General features: G+C 41.8%; 1 protein-coding gene across 2 annotated transcripts in view; it reads left to right on the plus strand.

Moving 5' to 3' along the window:
* The first annotated feature begins 1,924 nt into the window (after positions 1 to 1,924).
* jam2.S (junctional adhesion molecule 2 S homeolog) overlaps positions 1,925 to 20,284 on the plus strand; it is a 64,004-nt gene continuing 45,644 nt past the window's right edge. Inside the window, exon 1 of one of the 2 annotated variants that reach the window (XM_041583381.1) lies at positions 1,925 to 2,079. In XM_041583381.1, coding sequence (XP_041439315.1) covers positions 2,028 to 2,079 — 52 coding nt within the window. In that variant the 5' untranslated portion in view covers positions 1,925 to 2,027. The remainder of the gene's footprint in view (positions 2,080 to 20,284) is intronic. The other variant, XM_018248860.2, reaches the window with a different exon arrangement.

The following is a 20,284-nucleotide window of genomic DNA, read 5'->3' on the forward strand; positions in this document are numbered from 1 at the left end:
TCCAGACAGGCGCAGGGTCGGCCAGGCTCGCCGGAAACCAGGAAAAAACCTGGCGGGCCCAGGCTCATGTGAACTTTGCCCACCTAGACCCGCTCCCCACCAGAAACTCTTGGTGCTGGCTCCTTACCTCCCTGTGGGGGTGTGGACTGGAGGGGAGCTGGGGACCCTGAGATGGTGGGCCCCTGAACCCCAGTCCTATGGAAGGTGTTTGAATGTTCTCCCTGTGTCTGCATGGGTTTCTTCCCACAATACAAAAACATATAGGCAGGTAGTAATGTACAGTAACTGTAAGATAAGGGGCCCGGTGCAGGCCATGCAGTCGGCTCCCCCAACCCCTTCCAGAGACAATTTTTGCTTGCATGCAAAACCACCGGTGGTCCCCAACTTGGTGCAAGCCCTGGTCAGTCGCACTCGCTGCACCCCCGGTAGTTTCACCACTGCAGGCAGGTCAATGGCTCATATATGATAGCGACTTTGATTGTAAGCTCCACTGGGGCAAGGATTGATGGCAGTGATGTAAAATCTCTGTTGCTTTGCACCACTGCACACGAATATTTGCTACAGTTTGCCACTTAAAACATTTCCAAAAAGAAAGATGGGGCTGCAGGGATTTGTAGTTCAAGAGCTGGAGGACCATAGGTTGATCTTTTGAATATACTGTTTCATTTTGGAGCAGAATTGTCAGTGTGATGAGGAAGAAGAAGAATGGAAGGTTTATAAATACATGTACAGTACTTTCACACTTCAACCAGTGCTGCACTGGGAGAGATTACAGACAGGGGGGCGCGATATTTTGGGACGAACAGCAATCAGTGGATTATGTAATGAACAACAAGCAGTGGATTATGGGATGAACAGCAATCAGTGGATTATGTAATGAACAGCAAGCAGTGGATTATGGGATGAACAACAAGCAGTGGATTATGTAATGAACAGCAAGCAGTGGATTATGTAATGAACAGCAAGCAGTGGATTATGGGATGGACAACGAGCAGTGGATTATGGGATGGACAACGAGCAGTGGATTATGTAATGAACAGCAAGCAGTGAATTATGGGATGGACAACGAGCAGTGGATTATGTAATGAACAGCAAGCAGTGGATTATGGGATGAACAACAAGCAGTGGATTATGTAATGAACAGCAAGCAGTGGATTATGTAATGAACAGCAAGCAGTGGATTATGGGATGGACAACGAGCAGTGGATTATGTAATGAACAGCAAGCAGTGGATTATGGGATGAACAGCAAGCAGTGGATTATGGGATGAACAACAAGCAGTGGATTATGTAATGAACAGCAAGCAGTGGATTATGTAATGAACAACAAGCAGTGGATTATGTAATGAACAGGAAGCAGTGGATTATGGGATGAACAACAAGCAGTGGATTATGTAATGAACAGCAAGCAGTGGATTATGGGATGAACAACGAGCAGTGGATTATGGGATGAACAACAAGCAGTGGATTATGGGATGAACAACAAGCAGTGGATTATGGGATGAACAACAAGCAGTGGATTATGTAATGAACAACAAGCAGTGGATTATGGGATGAACAACAAGCAGTGAATTATGTAATGAACAACAAGCAGTGGATTATGGGATGAACAGCAATCAGTGGATTATGGGATGAACAACAAGCAGTGGATTATGTAATGAACAACAAGCAGTGGATTATGGGATGAACAGCAATCAGTGGATTATGGGATGAACAGCAAGCAGTGGATTATGGGATGAACAACAAGCAGTGGATTATGGGATGAACAACAAGCAGTGGATTATGTAATGAACAACAAGCAGTGGATTATGGGATGAACAGCAATCAGTGGATTATGGGATGAACAACAAGCAGTGGTTGTGGGACAGTTAGCGGCTGTGCCGGGAGGGGGCGCCAGAGCTGCGCACATTCCTCAGCCTGGTCAGACCTCCCAGTTCCAGAGCAAGGTGCCGGCCCCTCTTATTAGTTCTGTTCTGCTGCGACTGCAACGCGATCTGCACTTATTCTCTCATCTAACGGACTCGGAGGATGCGGTCTCCAGCCTGTGCGATCTTTCTCGGCTACTTTGCGGCGCTTTGCTGTAAGTTTCCCGGCTCTTTACTCAATCTCCGCTGTTTGTGCGCTTTCTGCCTTCACTTTGTTTGTTGGGGGGGGGATTGTGAAATCCGGGCTGAGCCTTTGTCCTGCTGCTTCCAGGGACCCTTCCCTCACTCCCATACTTTCTGCATCCCCCCTATGGGCTACACGTGACTATTCCCTGTTCCATCTACAAGGTTTTCTCTATGACATCATTAGAGTTCTGTCTGATGTGGAATATTATATTTCTGACTTTAGGATTTTGTGTGACATCATTAGAGTTCTGTCTGATGTAGAAAATAGTTTTTCTGACTTTAGGATTTTGTATGACATCATTAGAGTTCTGTCTGATGTAAATAATTGTTTTTCTGACTTTAGGATTTTGTATGACATCATTAGAGTTCTGTCTGATGTAGAAAATAGTTTTTCTGACTTTAGGATTTTGTATGACATCATTAGAGTTCTGTCTGATGTAGAATATTGTATTTTTGACTTTAGGATTTTGTATGACATCATTAGAATTCTGTCTGATGTAGAATATTGTTTTTCCTGACTTTAGGATTTTGTATGACATCATTAGAGTTCTGTCTGATGTAGAATATTATATTTTTGACTTTAGGATTTTGTATGACATCATTAGAATTCTGTCTGATGTAGAATATTGTTTTTCCTGACTTTAGGATTTTGTATGACATCATTAGAGTTCTGTCTGATGTAGAATATTATATTTCTGACTTTAGGGTTTTGAATGACATCATTAGAGTTCTGTCTGATGTAGAAAATAGTTTTTCTGACTTTAGGATTTTGTATGACATCATTAGAGTTCTGTCTGATGTAGAATATTGTATTTTTGACTTTAGGATTTTGTATGACATCATTAGAATTCTGTCTGATGTAGAATATTGTTTTTCCTGACTTTAGGATTTTGTATGACATCATTAGAGTTCTGTCTGATGTAGAATATTATATTTCTGACTTTAGGGTTTTGAATGACATCATTAGAGTTCTGTCTGATGTAGAAAATTGTTTTTCTGACTTTAGGATTTCGTATGACATCATTAGAGTTCTGTCTGATGTAGAATTTTTTTTTCTGACTTTAGGATTTCGTATGACATCATTAGAGTTCTGTCTGATGTAGAATAACCTTTCCAGGATTGTAGTTGAGCCACTGGGTGCTACAGTTCAGCGACAACTGGTTGCCAGCAAGTCAAACATGAGTCTGGGGTACCCTGCTTGCCCCTTTAACCCTGCAAATAAACAAGTAAACATAAAGAAGACTGTTAGCAGATCACAAGGTTTAAATGACTTTGCTGTTTCCAGCCATTAGGGAAATAAATACAAGTGTGTGACAGGGGGATTACATGGGACACGCTGCTTCTAAATCCGGTCTCTGAAAGTTTCTCTGCTAGTGACCCGTATCTCTCTCACACACGCAGTGTATTTATATATATATATATATATTCAGGTTGCTGTGAGTGACCTATTTCTCATTCACATGTATGTATAAGTGGCTGCGACAGACTCATTTTTCTTTCACACGTGTTTATATGTATTCAGGCTGAGTGATTTCTTTCTCATTCACATATATGTACATGTGTTATGTTTTCAGTGACCCGCTTCTCATTCTCATATATGTACAGGTTGCTACGAGTAACTCTTGTCTCACATATACTGTATGTACAGGTTGCTTTGTGTGACCCATGTCTCATTCACATGTATGTGCAGAGCGTGAGTGACTGGCCGACCCTGCTTAAAAGGCAGGAGACCATGGGGTTTGATTCTGATTTTCAGGATACCGTACAGCAGTGATCCCCAACCAGTATCTCGTGAGTAACATGTTGCTCTCCAACCCCTTGGATGTTGCTCTCAGGGTCCTCAAAGCAGGTGATTATTTTTAAATTCCAGGCTTGGAGACAAGTTTAAGTTGCATAAAAACCAGATGTACTGCCAAACAGATCCTCAATGTAGGTTCAATCCACATAGGGGCTACTAAATGGCCAATCACAGCCCTTATTTGGCAACCCAGGAACATTTTTCATGCTTGTGTTGCTCCCCAACTCCTTTTACTTCTGAATGTTGCTCACAAGTTCTAAAGGTTGGGGATCCCTGCCGTACAGGATGTTTGCTTTGTCCCTAAACTTTGTAAAAGCCACAGATCTCTAGTCATGGCATTGCTCTTATCTTTAGGTACAAGAGAGAGCAGGGATATGAGGCACAACTCCCAGCAAGCCGTCATTTGTTGCCATGGGAGACAACGACCCTGTGACCATGGATTGGGAAGTCCATTTCTGGAAAGGAAGGGCTGAAGTTTCCAAAAATATCTTAAAGGAGAACATTTCTTTGTCTTGGACTTTGGTTGGTTTTAAGCCCACGTCCCTTGTAGTCCTTGCCTTGACTTAGAAATAACCATCTCCAGCCTCCAGGTTTCTTCACTTGGACTTGAATAACCCAAGTCCAAGGACAAAGTGTTCCTAAGGGTCTGGTCAACCTTAGTTTTAAATCCCATAGCCCTGACTTACAAATAACCATCTCCAGTCTTGCTTTCTTCACTTGAACTTGAATAACCCAAGTCCAAGGACTAAAGGTGGCCATACACGGAGAGATCCGCTCGTTTGGCGAAGTCGCCAAACGAGCGTATCTCTCCCCGATAATATCGGGCAATATCGGGCTGATCCGATCGTGGACCCTAGGGCCCAACGATCGGATCCTAACTGTGGCTTTACAGGCTTTTAACGAACAGATGCGGCCGCGATCCGACGGGATTTTTAGTCCCATCCGATCTAAATCTGGCCGACTTTCAGCCAGATCTTGATCGGGGAAGCCCGTCGGGGGCCCCATACACGGGCCAATAAGCTGCCGACTCTGTCTGTCGCCAGCTTTTATCGGCCCGTGTATGGCCACCTTTAGGGTTCCTAAGTTGACTTGCCATACCGTTGTCTTGGACTTCAGTTGGTTTTAAGCCCACATCCCTTGCAGTCTCAGCCATGACTTAGAAATAACCATCTCCAGTCTTGGTTTCTTCACTTGAACTTGTATAACCCAAGTCCAAGGACAAAGTGTTCCTAAGGGTCTGGTCAACCTTAGTTTTAAATCCCATAGCCACACTACTCTTCTACTCTTGCCATATCTTTGTCTTGGACTTCAGTTAGTTTTAGGCCCATGTCCCTTTAAGTCTCAGCCTTGACTTAAAAATAACCATCTCCAGTCTTGGTTTCTTCACTTGAACTTGAATAACCCAAGTCCAAGGACAAAGTGTTCCTAAGGGTCTGGTCAACCTTAGTTTCAAATCCCATAGCCACACTACTCTTCTTATGGACCAGCCTAAATGACAGTATAACAGCTAGTCCCCTGGCCAAGAGTTGAAGGTCAACAACAGTTTGGGCATCTCTGTTTTAACTCTAGTTCATAAAAATAAACTTCCTGGCCTAGTGATTGTTCCTATTTGATCTAGAACCAGATGTATCGGAGCCAGTACTTTATTGCAGCGTAGCAATGTGACGTCTGTCGCTGGGCATAATATAATCACTGAGTTGCTTAATATTTCTCACTCTCTTATCTCTGATCCTATATATGCTGTTTGGGAATTTGATCACAAGCTTAACACCATCTGCAGGATTCCAAGCTGGGGAATGAAGGCAAATAATTAGACATAGATCATCCCAGACACATTACAGATGGCTCACCCTCACGTTGCTTGGGGTGGGGGGGTATTTGCTGGTTTAAAAGGAAACAACTGGTTTGTGGTTATAAATTAATCCTCTTCTCACTCTAGGATCCAAGTCATTTAAGGAATGTAGCAGGCTGAGCATAGAAGACAATGTAGTAGAATAAGAACGTTGCTGTGTTTCAGCCCTATAGGAAAGCCTTCTATATAATATACTATATCATTAATGTTCAGCTATGCGGAAGAACACCTGGAGGACTGAGAGCAGCTCTGTCCCTCTTTTAGATTTCAGACATTACAGACATACAGTAACATGTATGCGTTTATGGAATGTGTATTATCCCACATGGTGCAGACCCATCACATGCTCTTGCATCGCTCATCCTTTTTCTAGGGAGTGTCATGGAATGCTCTATGACTTCCATGCAGTTTGCCTACTCCTAAAATATTATAGGTGACGTCACAATGTAGAGTTCTGCCTTGGGTCATGTTACCAGCAAATAGTGGGTATCTTGAGGGTTGTAGGTAGCACTTGTGGATATGGTGTGGGTCAGCAGATCAGGTCATAGATCTCAGTACAAGTGTCTGTCCTCTTTGCCTTCTGATGATGTCACTTTTAGTTTGTGATGACATCACTTCTGGTTTGCAGCTACTTTTGTTTCGCAGTGGGTCAGGTTGTAGATAAAGCAGTTGCGTGTTAGATCTGGTAGTGGGTCCTAGCAGGTAAAAAATTTGGGTTGACCTGTGGTTCCAGGTTTCCAGTACAGGTAACGGTATGGGATCTGTTATCCAGAATGCTCAGGACCTGGGGTTTCCGAATAAGGGCTCGTTCTGTAATTTGGATCTCCATACCTTAAAGGGGTTGTTCGTCTGTATATTAACCTTTAGTATGATGCAGAGAGTGATATTCTGAGACAAGTTGCAATTGGTTTTCATTTTTTATTGGTGATTTTTTTAGTTTTTTAGCTTTTTATTCAGCAGCTCTCCAGCTTGCCATTTCTGTCATCTGGTTGCTAGGGGCCAAACTAGCCTAGTAACCATGCCTAGATTTTAACAAGAGACTGGAATATAATTAGGAGAGGATCTGAATAGAAAGATCAGTAATTAAAATTAGCGATATTGATACATTCGCAGCCTTACAGAGCATTTGTTTTTTAGATGGGGGTCAGTGACCCTCATTTGAAAGCTGGAAAGAGTCAGAAGAAGAAGTTGGCAAATAATTTAAAAACTAGAAAAACATATATAATGAAGACTAGTGATGGGCGAATCTGTCCTGAAAACGGCAAAAAAAAAAAATCACAAAACGGCGAAAATTCACAAAGTTCATTGTGGACGTCACAATTGGCGAAACTGCATCAAAAATTCCATGCCTGGCGAATTTATTCGCTCATCACTAATGAAGACCAATAGAAAAGTTGCTTCGAATTGGCCGTTCTATTACATACGTAAAGGGGTGGTTCATCTTTTAGCTAAAAAGTCAAATAATTCAAAAACCACAAATAATAAAAAATTAAAACCTATTGCAAATTTTCTCAAAATATCACTCTCTGCATTACACTTAAAGTTAACTTGAAGGTGAACAACCCCTTTAATCACTTTAAGGGCTCTTACACACGGGCGTTTTTTTCTGCGCTCCCCTGCTGTGCGCTTTTTTCCGTTCAGCCGCAGGGAAGCGCAGGAGTAGACGCACTCAATTGTTGTGAAGGGGGCTGTACTCACACAGACGCATGTAAGCGTCAAAAACGTAGATGGGACGCAGCATGTTACAATTCAACTGCGTTGGGCGCATACATGCGTCTGTGTGAGTATAGCCCCCTTGACAATAATTGAGTGTGTCTACTCCTGCGTTCCCTTGCGGCTGAACGGAAGAAAGCGCAACGCAAAACCGCCCGTGTGTAAGAGCCCTAAAACATTTCTTAATTGATTGGGGAGCGGCTTAGAAGTACATTTCCTTTCCGTTTTTTTCCGTCTTTCTGGAAAAGTTGCCTCGTTTGCTAAAGGTTCTTTTAAAAAAGGAAGTAATAGGGCAACGCTGTGTGGGCTATTGATTCATAGTCATGCTCTACACAACACAACACAACCCAGAGAGACGCCAATGTGTATGACCCCTAGGACTTGAAATCTCAGACTTTCAGCTGGAAGGACTCGGAGCCAGGCAGTTATATGTATGTGCTTTATTCTCTTATAGGAGCCTGTACTGTGGCAGGAATAATCCCCTGTGATTGTGTATTGGTATTTCACAAAAGGCATAAGGGTAAAAGCTTGGAATGTTGTTGAGATGCTGTGCTCACCCCCCATGTGGCCCCCTGAGTGAGCCGGAGAATAAGTGAGTCATTATTAGGCTGAGCCTTTGTATGGCCGAGCTGCATTGTTACCAGTGTTTCCTAAGCCTGCGAGGCCTGCACTCTACACGGGAATGTGTTTCCTTGGCCACTGAGCGTCTCCTGGATGATATTTAGCCTTTGCCAGTAAATCACATGTTTCCTACACCCCCAGCAGCTCCTCTCATGGGCTGCTGCCGTTTATCAAGGTTTCTGGTAGGGATGGAACAAATCCACTATTTTGGATTCGGCCGAACCCCCGAATCCTTTGTGAAAGATTCGGCCGAATACCGAACTGAATCCGACTCCTAATTTGCATATGCAAATTAGTGGTGGGAAGGCTAAAACATTTTTTACTTCCTTGTCACAGAGTTTACCTCCCCGGCCCTAATTTGCATATGCAAATTAGGATTCGGTTCTGCCGGGTAGAAGGTTTCGGCATCCCTAGTTTCTGGAGTTCTGTAACGGTTACAAATAAGTAAAAAAGAATGTAGACACAGTGTTGTTGCTGTGCTTTGTTACAGAAGGTGCTGGCTGGGACATTCCAGCAGGAACATGTGTTGGGGTGCGGCTCATGTTTTTCGTTTCATTCTTTAGTCCTGGGCTGTTGTAAAACAGATACGGATGCACCGAATCCACTATTTTGCATTCGGCCGAACCCCTGAAAGATTCGGCCCTACCCGCCCCTAATTGGCCTATGCAAAATTAGGTTTCGGATTCGGTTCGGCCAGAAAAAAGAAAGATTTGCAGTTGGTTTTAATTTTTCATTATTTGGGTGTTTTTGACTTATTTTACTATTTATTCAGCAGCTCTCCAGTTTGCAATTCCAGCAATCTTGTTGCTAGGGTCCAAATTAGCCTAGCAACCATGCATTGATTTCTGAAGTTCTGTAACGGTTACAAATAAGAATGTAGATGCAGTGTTGTTGCTGTGCTTTGTTACAGTAGGTGTCTAATTCTTTTGCAACATACAAGTAAAATAGTATGGGATCCATTATCCGGAAACCCGTTATCCAGAAAGCTCCGAATTACGGAAAGGCTGTCTCCCATAGACTCCGTTTTATCCAACTTGTTAAAAATAATTTCCTGTTCCTCTGTAATAATAAAACTGTAACTTGTACTTGATCCCAACTAATTGAATTAATCCTTATTGGAGGCAAAACCAGCCTATTGGGTTTATTTAATGTTTACATGATTTTCTAGTAGACTTAAGGTATGAAGATCCAAATTACGAAAAGATCCATTATACGGAATGCTCCCGGGCCCGAGCATCCTGGATTAAAGGTCCCATTCTTGTACACGTGTCAGTGACTCATGTAATACAATGCCATATTTAAGCAATGGTTATAACTGATGACATCACTAAGAACCATTATGACATATTTTACAGAATAATAATGGCTCTTGTGTATTATACAAGAAATAAAAGTACCCCTGTGTATTAGAAGTGACTGAGGAGTTTAGTGAAAAGACGAGGTTGCAGGCCGATTGCTTTTATACAGCTATTGGAACGCTGCATTGACTTTTACTATCACCATAATGTATGAGATCAAGTTCCATATATAATGATAAGGTATTCACACAGGGTCGGACAGGGGGGCCCATTCCAGCCGCAAAGACACCGCAGGCCCCTGTCCCAGCCGCAACCCCCAGCCCCACCACCCCCAGCGTATCTTATCCCTTCTTGGGGGGGGGGACGGCAACAATGGGTCTGGGCCAGTGGGGCCCACTGGGCTTCTTTCCGGTGTCCCGCCGGCCCAGTTCTACCCTGTATTCACAGCTCCTACGTATCGTGCAGGACTTATTGTACCCCTTGTTGTAATATATAGTGAATAAAGTACCCCCCCTTGTAAATTATAAGGATATTATAAGTTACCGAGGAGTTTCATGACCATATAAATACACGAGGCCGAAGGCCTCGTGTTTTTATACAGGTCATGGAACTCCGAGGTAACTTCTAATATCCTCATATTTTGCAACTGGGGCTACTTTATTTATTATAATACACAAATTTCAGTGAGTCATGTGACAGAAATGACATCACAACTCACCGTTTATAACTGATGACATCACAACTCACCGTTTATAAGGATATAATTTACAGGATATTCATGGCTTTTGTGTATTATATATATATATATATATATATATATATATATATATATATATATATATATATATATATATATATATATATATATACAGTATACACTATATATAAAAGTCACTAAGCAGTAGGGATACACCCAATCCAGAATTTGGCCTTTTTCAGCAGGATTCGGACTCAAATCTTTCTGCCCGGCGGAACGAAATCCAAAACCGAATTTCGCATATGCAAATTAGGTGCGGGCAGGGAAATTGCATGACATTTTGTCACAAAACAAGGAAGTAAAAAAAGTTTTCCACTTCCCACCTCTAATTTGCATATGCAAATTAGGATTAGGTTCGGCATTCGGTCGCAATCTTTCACAAAGGATTCGGGTGTTCGGCCGAATCCAAAATAGGGGATTCTAAGCAGTTCCATGATCATATAAAGTCTTGAGGCCTCAAGCCAAGTGTTTTTAGGGTGGTGACCCCAGATTACGGGGAGATTAGTCGCCCATCGATGCCTAATCTCCCCAAAAAGCTTTCCCGCCGGCTAAAATTTAAATCTACAGCGGGGTGGCACTTGCATCGCTTCGTTTTCAAAAGTCGACGAATTTTCCTCGTGAGTTGACTTCGGAAAATGAAGCACTCCGATTTACATTGTAGCCGGCGGCAAGGTTTTTCGGGGAGATTAGTCGCCTGAAGAAAAGTAGATTCGTCCATACCTCCCAACTGTCCCGTTTTTAGAGGGACAGTCCCTCTTTTGACAGCGCAACCCGCAGTCCCTCGTTTGTACTGGAAAGTCCAGTTTTTCTCTGCACTGAACAGCCAGAAAAAGAAACAACCTTTCTAACTTAATTGGAGAACCCAGAACAGCCACAGCAGCAGATGAGATACTTTTGTAACAATTTGAAGATAAGCAAATAAGTAATTTTAACCATATAAGATAACAGGTCCCTTGGGAGAAGTTATACTCACAGCTTAAAGGGCAATTCACCTTCATTAGCAAAACTCTAATAACTGAAAAGAAAAACACAGAAATATGTTCAAACTTTCATAACCTGCCAAATTTTGTAAAATGAACATGGTAATCAGGGGGTGTGGCCAATAAAATGGGCGTGGTCAAAAAATTTCACCTTGATACGCGCAGCAACATTTTTGTGCCTCTTTTTCTTTCCAAAATTTTGGGAGGTATGGATATGTCGCTGGGCGACTAATCTCCCCGGAATCTTAGCGTTTGTCACCACCCTTATACAGGTCACAGTGGGTATGTTATCTAATCTATAAGTGGGGATTTATGACAACACAACGACATACTGTATCCCTGTCAGCTCCCCTATTGCTGTGTGTGAGTGTGAGCACTCCTGTAAGATATTCTCTCTTTAACGACCCTAATTAGTGCTCCTCTTGACATTATAGCACTATGACTGGTGTGATGGTCTCATTACAAGCGCTTACAAGCAAAGCCCTCAACGTGCATCATGGGACATGTAGTCTTCACGTGTACCAGGCCAAAGCACTTTGGAGCACATGTTGGCATAGGAGAAGAGGAGGACGTTTAAAATAGACAGTTGGGTTGGATTTACAATTCTAAATGTGTATTTAAATATCTGTACATTGCGTATTATAGAGGGAGTGTCCCGCCTCCAGAATTCATGTAATTCACTACCCGCTTGGACAGTGGCCTTTGCGCTTCATGACTTCTAATGTCCTGATGAATTACAGCAGGGGGACATTCACCACTATATATATATATATTTATACCCCCAAGATATTAGTATACCTCCCTCGAGGCTCTGAAGAACTCAATAGCCACCAGCTGTTGAGCATTTCCCTGAAGAATACATAGCCTTGCTTCATTCCTACGTGTCTGATATTTTTATATTTTCTATTTTCTCAAATGGCCCACCCATCACCTCTTCCTCCGTCGTTTGCATATTTTCTTCCCTCAACTTTCCCCGACCCAACCACGTGCCACAGATATAGACATCGGGCAAGTAAAGGACACGGGGAGACCAGACTGGGTGGGTGACTGCTGCTTTATTTGCCTGATTGCTGAAAAATATAGAAATGTCACAGCCGAAAAAGACCAACAACTTCCACTGATCTTTTCCTTCCACATTCTAAGAACATAGCCTTATAGTGTTAGGGGGCACATTTACTAAGGGTCGAATCTCGAAGTGCAAAAAACTTCTAAATTCGACATTCGAATAGGGTAGTTCGACATTCGAAATCAAAGGATTTTTGAAAGGATATAATCATACGATTTTACCAAAAATCCTTCGATTTCTCAAACACTCAAGATAGGTTATAGGAGGTCCCCCATAGGCTAAATAGCAATTCGGCAGGTTTAAGGTGGCGAAGTGTCGAAGTCGAACTATTTTAAAAAGACAGTACTTCGATTTTCGAAGTCGAAGTTGTTCACTTCGAATCGAAGTCGAATTTGGCCTATTCGCTGGCCGAAGTATCCAGAAATTACTTTGAAGTTTTTGAATTTTGAAAAATTCACTTCGACCCTTAGTAAATGTGCCCCCAAGTGTTAGTGTTAGTTACTCCTGTGAACAGCCACTGATATCTTTATGGAGACGTGGCCTCTGCAGTGGAACAAAATACTCTAGAAGCCGTCTGGAGCAATGACAGTGTCAATATTTCTGTCTGTCTCTTCCAGTACAGCCGATGACCCTGTTGGGTTTTCTTGTTGACTGTTGAAATAATATAATAATTACGTTGCCACTTTCTCTTGTTGTTAGCCAGTTTGCCATCGATGACTCACTCAGTTCTACCAGCGCTTTATTCACTTCTCCTGGAATGTGAACTTGTTGAAGCTCTTTGTATCACCAGAACAAAGGTAAACGTTTAGGGAAGCCCCCAGCTCAGACCTCAAAGGCCCTCCTTGTTATATGCCAATCTCCTAGGCGTTTGCTATTGAACAGAACAGAGTCACGCATATTCCCACCCATGACATATCCATTGTACTGGTCTATAGTCAACGCCCAAAAGTCGGAAGTGTCACTAAATCACTGACTTTTATTTTAGCCACAAATGTCATTCGAGGCTACTCAAACCCATGGGACCTATGCCATGTGTCTGCCCTTGATTTCATGAACTCTTGTTCAGATTCCACTGGCAGACAGCTCCTTTTGACCTTGGACAGGTTTTCCACAAGTCTAGTAACCGATAGCAACCGAACAGCAAGTAGAATTTATTGGTGTGATGATTGAAAATTTACATTCATTCAGCTTTTGAGGGTTACTCGTTCCATGTCACCATTCTTGGTGCTTGCACAGTTGGTTGCCTTGATTGCTGTAAAATGCTTTAAAGGAGAAGGAAAGCTGCCAAGGCAGTTTATTGCCAATAGATGAGCCACAACAGTACAAGCTAGAACTTTTTTTTTATTCTGTAGAATGCTTTAGCATACCTGAGTATACAGCTGTAGACACTGTCTCTGTTTGTTTAGGGAAGAAGCTGCCATATAAGCTTGGTGTGACATCACTTCCTGCCTGAGTCTCCCCCTGCTCACTCATAGCTCTGGGCTCAGATTACAGCAGGGATGGGGAGAGGAGCAAACTGAGCATGCTAAGCCCAAATTTACTTAGTTTTAACCTTTCCTTCTCCTTTAAAGCTTTATCAGTAAGGTCTATAGAAATACACAAGTAATACACAAATATAAAAAACTAAAATATAAATACTAAGTATAATAAGTAATGCTGCTCTGAGTTCTCTGAAACACAGCATTTCTTTCCTTCTATTGTGTACTCATGGGCTTCTGTATCAGACTTCCTGTTTTCAGCATAAACCTCCAGGGCTAGGACTTAAGCATGCTCAGTTTGCTCCTCTCTCCCTTTTCCCCCTCCCTCCTTGTTGTAATCTGAGCCCAGAGCTATGAATGAGCAGGGAGAGATTCAAGCACGAAGTGATGTCACACCAAGCTAATATGGCAGCTGCTATCCTAAATAAACAGAGAGAGCTTCTAGAGCTGTTTACTCAGGTATGGTAAAGCATTCTATTGAATAAATATAGTGTTATAGCTTGCACTATTGTGGCTAATCTATTGGCAATAAACTGCTTCTGTATCTTTCCTTCTCCTTTAAGCACCACAAATCCTAAGAGCCATGGCACATGGGATATACAGTATGTACACAATATTAAATTCATGATACAAGGCTTATTAGTAATTCGTTCAAAATTCACATTACATGGCAGGAAAGAAACCGGTGCATTCTACATCAGAATTGAATAGTAGGGATGCACAGAATCCAGAAATCGGTCTGAACGGAACCTTTTTCAGCAGGTTTCGGATTCAGCCAAATTCAAAATGCCAACCCTTAAAATCTCATGAGTTTTCCTCACACAAACTAAATTAACGTTTTTTTCCTTTTTAACCTTTGCATATGCCAATTACGGTTCAGATTTGGTTCGAGATCTAGCTGAAACATTCCTGAATGATTCGGTATTTAGCTGAATCCCAAAATAGTTTATTTGGTGCACCCAGGCCACAAAGGCTCGGGCCTAGGGCAACAAAATCTCAGGAGTGGCATGCCAAATGCAAGCACTGGAGACTGGCATGTGGGAGATTTTCCCGCATGTCTTCTGTGCAGTTCTACCCGTGCATGTGTGCATGTAAAGGAAGTGGTAGGAGACATAGAAGGGAAGTGGAGGAGAAGGAGACCAGGAAGGGGAGGGGAAAGAGACCGGGAAGGGGAGAGGAAGGGGATGAGAAGGAGACTGGGAAGGGGAGGAGAAGGAGACGAGAAAGGGGAGGGGACGGAGAGGAGAAGGAGACCTGGGAAGGGGAGGAGACAAGGAGGAGAAGGAGACCTTGGGAGGGGAGAAGTAGATGGGTGGAAGAGGAGGAGAATAAGAAGGGGGAGGGGCGATCGGAGCTGTTTTAGGGGCATCTGGATAGCAAATCCGGCCCTGGGTGCACCCCTACTGATTAGTAATAATCGACCCTTCTAATCAACTTCTGTGCCAGAGGTAATCTCACTTACTGCTATTGTTTTGACGATTTGTTGATTTCCCTTAAATTTAGCTTCTCAGCAGCAGCCCAGAGCTCACTGAGCATGTGCAGATGCTAAAGAGATCCAAGATGGCGAGGTGCTGTGGGCAATTTTCAAGGTACAGACCTTGACTAACATAGGGCTCCTGAACTTCTATTGTATTACGGTAAATTCAGTATATAAAATAGAGCATTTCGAGCCATATTCTTCTTAAGGCTGTAGTGCTCCTTTAAGAAACTGCAAACGGTCTCAGGGGAGCACTCTGTATTTCTGGAGGCTTTTCAGCCCCTTTAATTAGAAGTCTATTCTTATTGCCTTTCATTTCAGCAGAAAGCCGCACAAGTGACACACACCATGGCCGTTGCTTGAGCTCTGAATCATTCTATATCAAACGCAAGGGTCTAATTTGCTGGGATTAGCAGATTACCTCACTTGGCACTTTGGTAGGGCAGCTCCCGGGGAGAGTGCGTTGCCAGTATCCATACACCTGCAGTAATTAAGGAAAGTGCAAATAATTCAATCAGGGACAGTTGTTGAATGCTTTTCGGGTCAGCAGTTTACATTTTGGTTTGAGGATTTTAATTAATACATTTGGGGAACTTCAATTTATTACCATAATCAGATATCTAGTCAATTAGCATTCGAGGCCCGTCTGCCAGAATAAGGATATATTTTAACGGAGCACATTTTACTTCTGAATGGATAAGTCACGGTCTGCTTTCATCTGAGGTTTAAAGGGAATTTATTATCTTTTGTAACAAGCAGGGAATTAGTTTAGATGCACAAGCGACTCTGCATTGCTGCAGTACCAATGAACCCCAGCAGGGAGGCAAACCTAAAAAAATATTACTATTCCCACCCCCCGTCCTAATATAGCTTCACCTGTTTTTATGCCACCGACACTAACTGGGGGAATTGCATACCTCCCAACATTTTGGAAACAGAATCAAGGACAAAAAGATTTGCTGTACGGAGCGCGGAGAAATGTTTGGTCACGCCCATTTTGTTGTCACACCCCCTAATTACCGTGTTCATTTTACAAAATTTGGTTATGAATGTTTGAACACATTTCTGTGGTTTTTATGTGTTCTTGCAGTTTTGCTAATGAAGGTGAATCGCCCTTTAAAGCTGCAAGTCACAGTTTCCCCAAGAGACCTGCATATCTTAAATTGTTACAATTGTTTCTTTGCTTATCTTAAATTATCACAAAAGAATCTAAGTGCACCTGCCACGTATTCTGGGCTCTCTGCCAAAAGCCCATTAAGTTTTGCAAACGTTGTATTTTTTTCTAGCTGTTCAGTGCAGGAGATCAAAGAGAAAGTATACTATAAGAAACTATAGTAGTATTTATCTGTTATCTACTATGTATCCTATGCTTGGATGGCTGCCCCCATGGCTACACAGCAGCTTGTTTATATAAACTATAGTAGTACTTATCTGTTATCTACTGTGTATCCTGTGCTTGAATGGCTGCCCCCATGGCTACACAGCAGCTTGTTTATATAAACTATAGTAGTACTTATCCGTTATCTACTGTGTAACCTACACAGTACACAGCAGCTTGTTTATATAAACTATAGTAGTACTTATCTGTTATATACTGTGTATCCTGTGCTTGAATGACTGCCCCTATGGCTACACAGCAGCTTGTTTATATAAACTATAGTAGTACTTATCTGTTATCTACTGTGTATCCTGTGCTTGAATGGCTGCCCCATGGCTACACAGCAGCTTTTTTATATAAACTATAGTAGTACTTATCTGTTATCTACTGAGTATCCTGCGCTTGAATGGCTGCCCCCATGGCTACACAGCAGCTTGTTTATATAAACTATAGTAGTACTTATCTGTTATCTACTGTGTATCCTGTGCTTGAATGGCTGCCCTCATGGCTACACAGCAGCTTGTTTATATAAACTATAGTAGTACTTATCTGTTATCTACTGTGTATCCTGTGCTTGAATGGCTGCCCCCATGGCTACACAGCAGCTTGTTTATATAAACTATAGTAGTACTTATCTGTTATCTACTGTGTATCCTGTGCTTGAATGGCTGCCCCCATGGCTACACAGCAGCTTGTTTATATAAACTATAGTAGCACTTATCTTTTATCTACTGTGTAACCTACACAGTACACAGCAGCTTGTTTATATAAACTATAGTAGTGTTTCCTGAAGCAAACATATAGTTTTTACTAGTGCGTGCTAAGAGTTTCGGAAGAAAACACACCAGTTTTACCAGTGCAGGGCAGCAGTACATTATTTTGTCATTTATATTTTTGGTTTTACTGTTCCTCAGAATTATTAAAATAACCAATACTAATATACATTTAATAGTATTAATGTACCATTGCATTACATGTACTGAACACAGCACTACACCAGGGCAGGACTTTTTGTTGTATATACAGGGTAGAGTACAGGATAAAAATCAGTGTCAGTGTCAATTAATTATATAAATTTGCAGATTTTTTTTTTCTGGTCTTCCGAGTTATTACAATTGTAGGAAGAAGAGATAGGCAACTGGCAGCGTGACGGATGTTGTTGAACTACAACTCCTAGAATCCACTCACATTTGGTCTGTGTTCTGCTATTTAAATGAAGCAGGTTTTACTGTTTACAGAGGGAAACATATGCTTAATTTATTAGCTGTAGGTTCAGTTTCTTTTTAAGGAGGGTAGTTGATGCCCTTTTTGAGCAGGTCTCCTCTTTATGTTTCCATGTAAGGTCACACGTATGTCCTGTAATATAGCCTGACAGCTGATTAACGCCGACCCTCTGTGCATCATGCGCTCTCCCTGTATATCCTAGTCATCATGTGCTTATTAGATTTTTAAAAAAAATCTCCAGCACTGTTTTTTTGGAGCAATTGCATAGAGGAAAGGTGAGTAGTGATGGGAGAATTTATTCGGCAGGTGCGTTAAACTCAATGGGTGTCAGCTAATCGTCGCCGGCGTCTGAATTGTCGCCGGTGTCGATTTCGTCGCAGGCATAAGAAAAAAATAACTTTGAATTTTCATGTCAAATTCCCGAAATTATTCGGAGACAATTCAGACGGCGGCAACAATTAACGGACACCCATTGAGTTTAATGGCCGACGGCGTAAACTTTGACACCAGTGGCCATTTTGAAGCCGGAGATACTCGCTGGCATCAAAATCGGTGATTTGCAGATTTTTCGGGACAAATTCGCCAATCACTAAAGGCGAGCATTCCATTGTATAGTGTTGGTCGTGCACACAGGTTCTCATTGTTTTTCCACTTGTGCGCAGGTTGATCCTGGGCTTTACCAGCGGAAAATCTCATATTTCTTCATGATTGTAAATTTAAATATTTACAGAGGGAGAGAGAGAGAATGAAATAGCAGAGAATATCTTAGTGAAAGGTGGTGTTAATATCTGAAGTATTCAGGAAAATGAGTTTTCTCTTTGCCCTGCCGTAAGTCTGATTCTTGTTGTTTTATTCATTTATGGGCAATGCAGGAAGGCTTGTCCCCTTAATCTTAAACCTGCGGCACAGCTTCTAATTCATGCTGATGGGAGCTGTTGGAAAAACAACTAGAGGACCTCAGTATGGATTCCTTGCAACAGGGCATATCCTGATCTTACCAGATCCTGGCCTGAGGCAGTTGACCTGATGCCGCCCCATTTGCCACTGTGGGGGCCCCCCTACATCTATAGTATTGATAAACTATTCTAAACTTGATTTCTTATATCTTAAAGTGGACCAGTCACCCAGATATAAAAAGTTGTATAATAAAAGTCCTTGTCAAATTAAACATGGAATCCAAATTCTGTTTTATATTTAAGCATTCATAGCTGTAAACTCATTTAAAAATCTCAGCTGTCAATCAAATATTGTCTGCCCCTCCTCTATGCCTTAGGCAATTACTTTCACTTTCCATTCAGCACTTCCTAGATGTCACTGCTCTCCCCACATTCCCCCGTTCTCTTCACCATTTAATTGTGTAGCCAGGGCATGGGGATGGACATCAGGTCCCCCATTCTGGTGCACAAACAAGATTCTGAGATGATACAAGACTTGTCTTAATAACAGTGTCCACAAAATGGCTCCTGCCTGCTTGTTATAATTATGAATTCCCAGACTGAAGGAAACAAGAATTAAATAATTTGTACAGTGTAATTAAAGTTTATTTTGCTTGACTAACATGAATTTGGAATAATTTTTTTGGGTGACAGGTCCCCTTTAAAGGGGTTGTTCACCTTTGAGATAACTTTTCGTATGATGTAGAGAGTGATATTCTGAGACAATTTGCAATTGGTTTTCTTTTTTTTATTATTTAAAGAAGAAGGAAAGATTAAAACTAAGTAAGTTTTATTAAAAAGGTCTATATAAATATACTAGTAAACCCTCAAAGTAATGAGTCCTCTGTCAAAAGTAATGCCACATTTCTTTCCTTTTATTGTGTACTCATGGGCTTGTGTATCAGACTTCCTGTTTTTTTAGCTTGAACCTCCAGGGCTAGGACTTGAGCATGCTTAGTTTGCTCCTCTCCCCTCCCTCCCTTCTCTGCTGTAATCTGAGCTCAGAGCTATGAGCAGCAGGGAGAGACTCATACAGGAAGTGATGACACACCAAGCTGCAAATATAAAAATATGGCAGCTGCAAATCTACCAACATTTTTACCATGCCCATTTTTGTGGCCACACCCCCTAATTACCATGATCAGTTTACAAAATTTGGCAGGTTATGAAAGTTTGAACATATTTCTGTGTGTTTTTTTTTTCTTCAGTTATTACAGTTTAGCTAATGAAGGTGAATTGCCCTTAAAGCTGTAAATCTAACTTCTCCCAAGGGACCTGTTACTTATTTGCTTATCTCCAAATTGTTAAAGTATCTTATCTGCTGCTGTGGCTGTTCTGGGCTCTCTGCCACAAGCCAATTAAGTTAGAAACATTGTTTATTTTTCTGGCTGTTCCGTGCAGAGAAAATCGGGATTGTGCATTGAGCTGTCCCTCTGAAAACGGGACAGTTGGGAGGTATGCAGCTGCTATCCTAAACAAACAGAGACAGTGTCTAGAGCTGTTTACTCAGGTATGGAAAAGCATTCTACAGAATAACAATTGTGTAGTTTGCACTGTTGTGGCTAATCTGTTAGCAATAAACTTCCTTGGTAGCTTT

Source organism: Xenopus laevis, chromosome 2S, assembly GCF_017654675.1.
Source record: "Xenopus laevis strain J_2021 chromosome 2S, Xenopus_laevis_v10.1, whole genome shotgun sequence".
Taxonomy (NCBI): Eukaryota; Metazoa; Chordata; class Amphibia; order Anura; family Pipidae; genus Xenopus; species Xenopus laevis.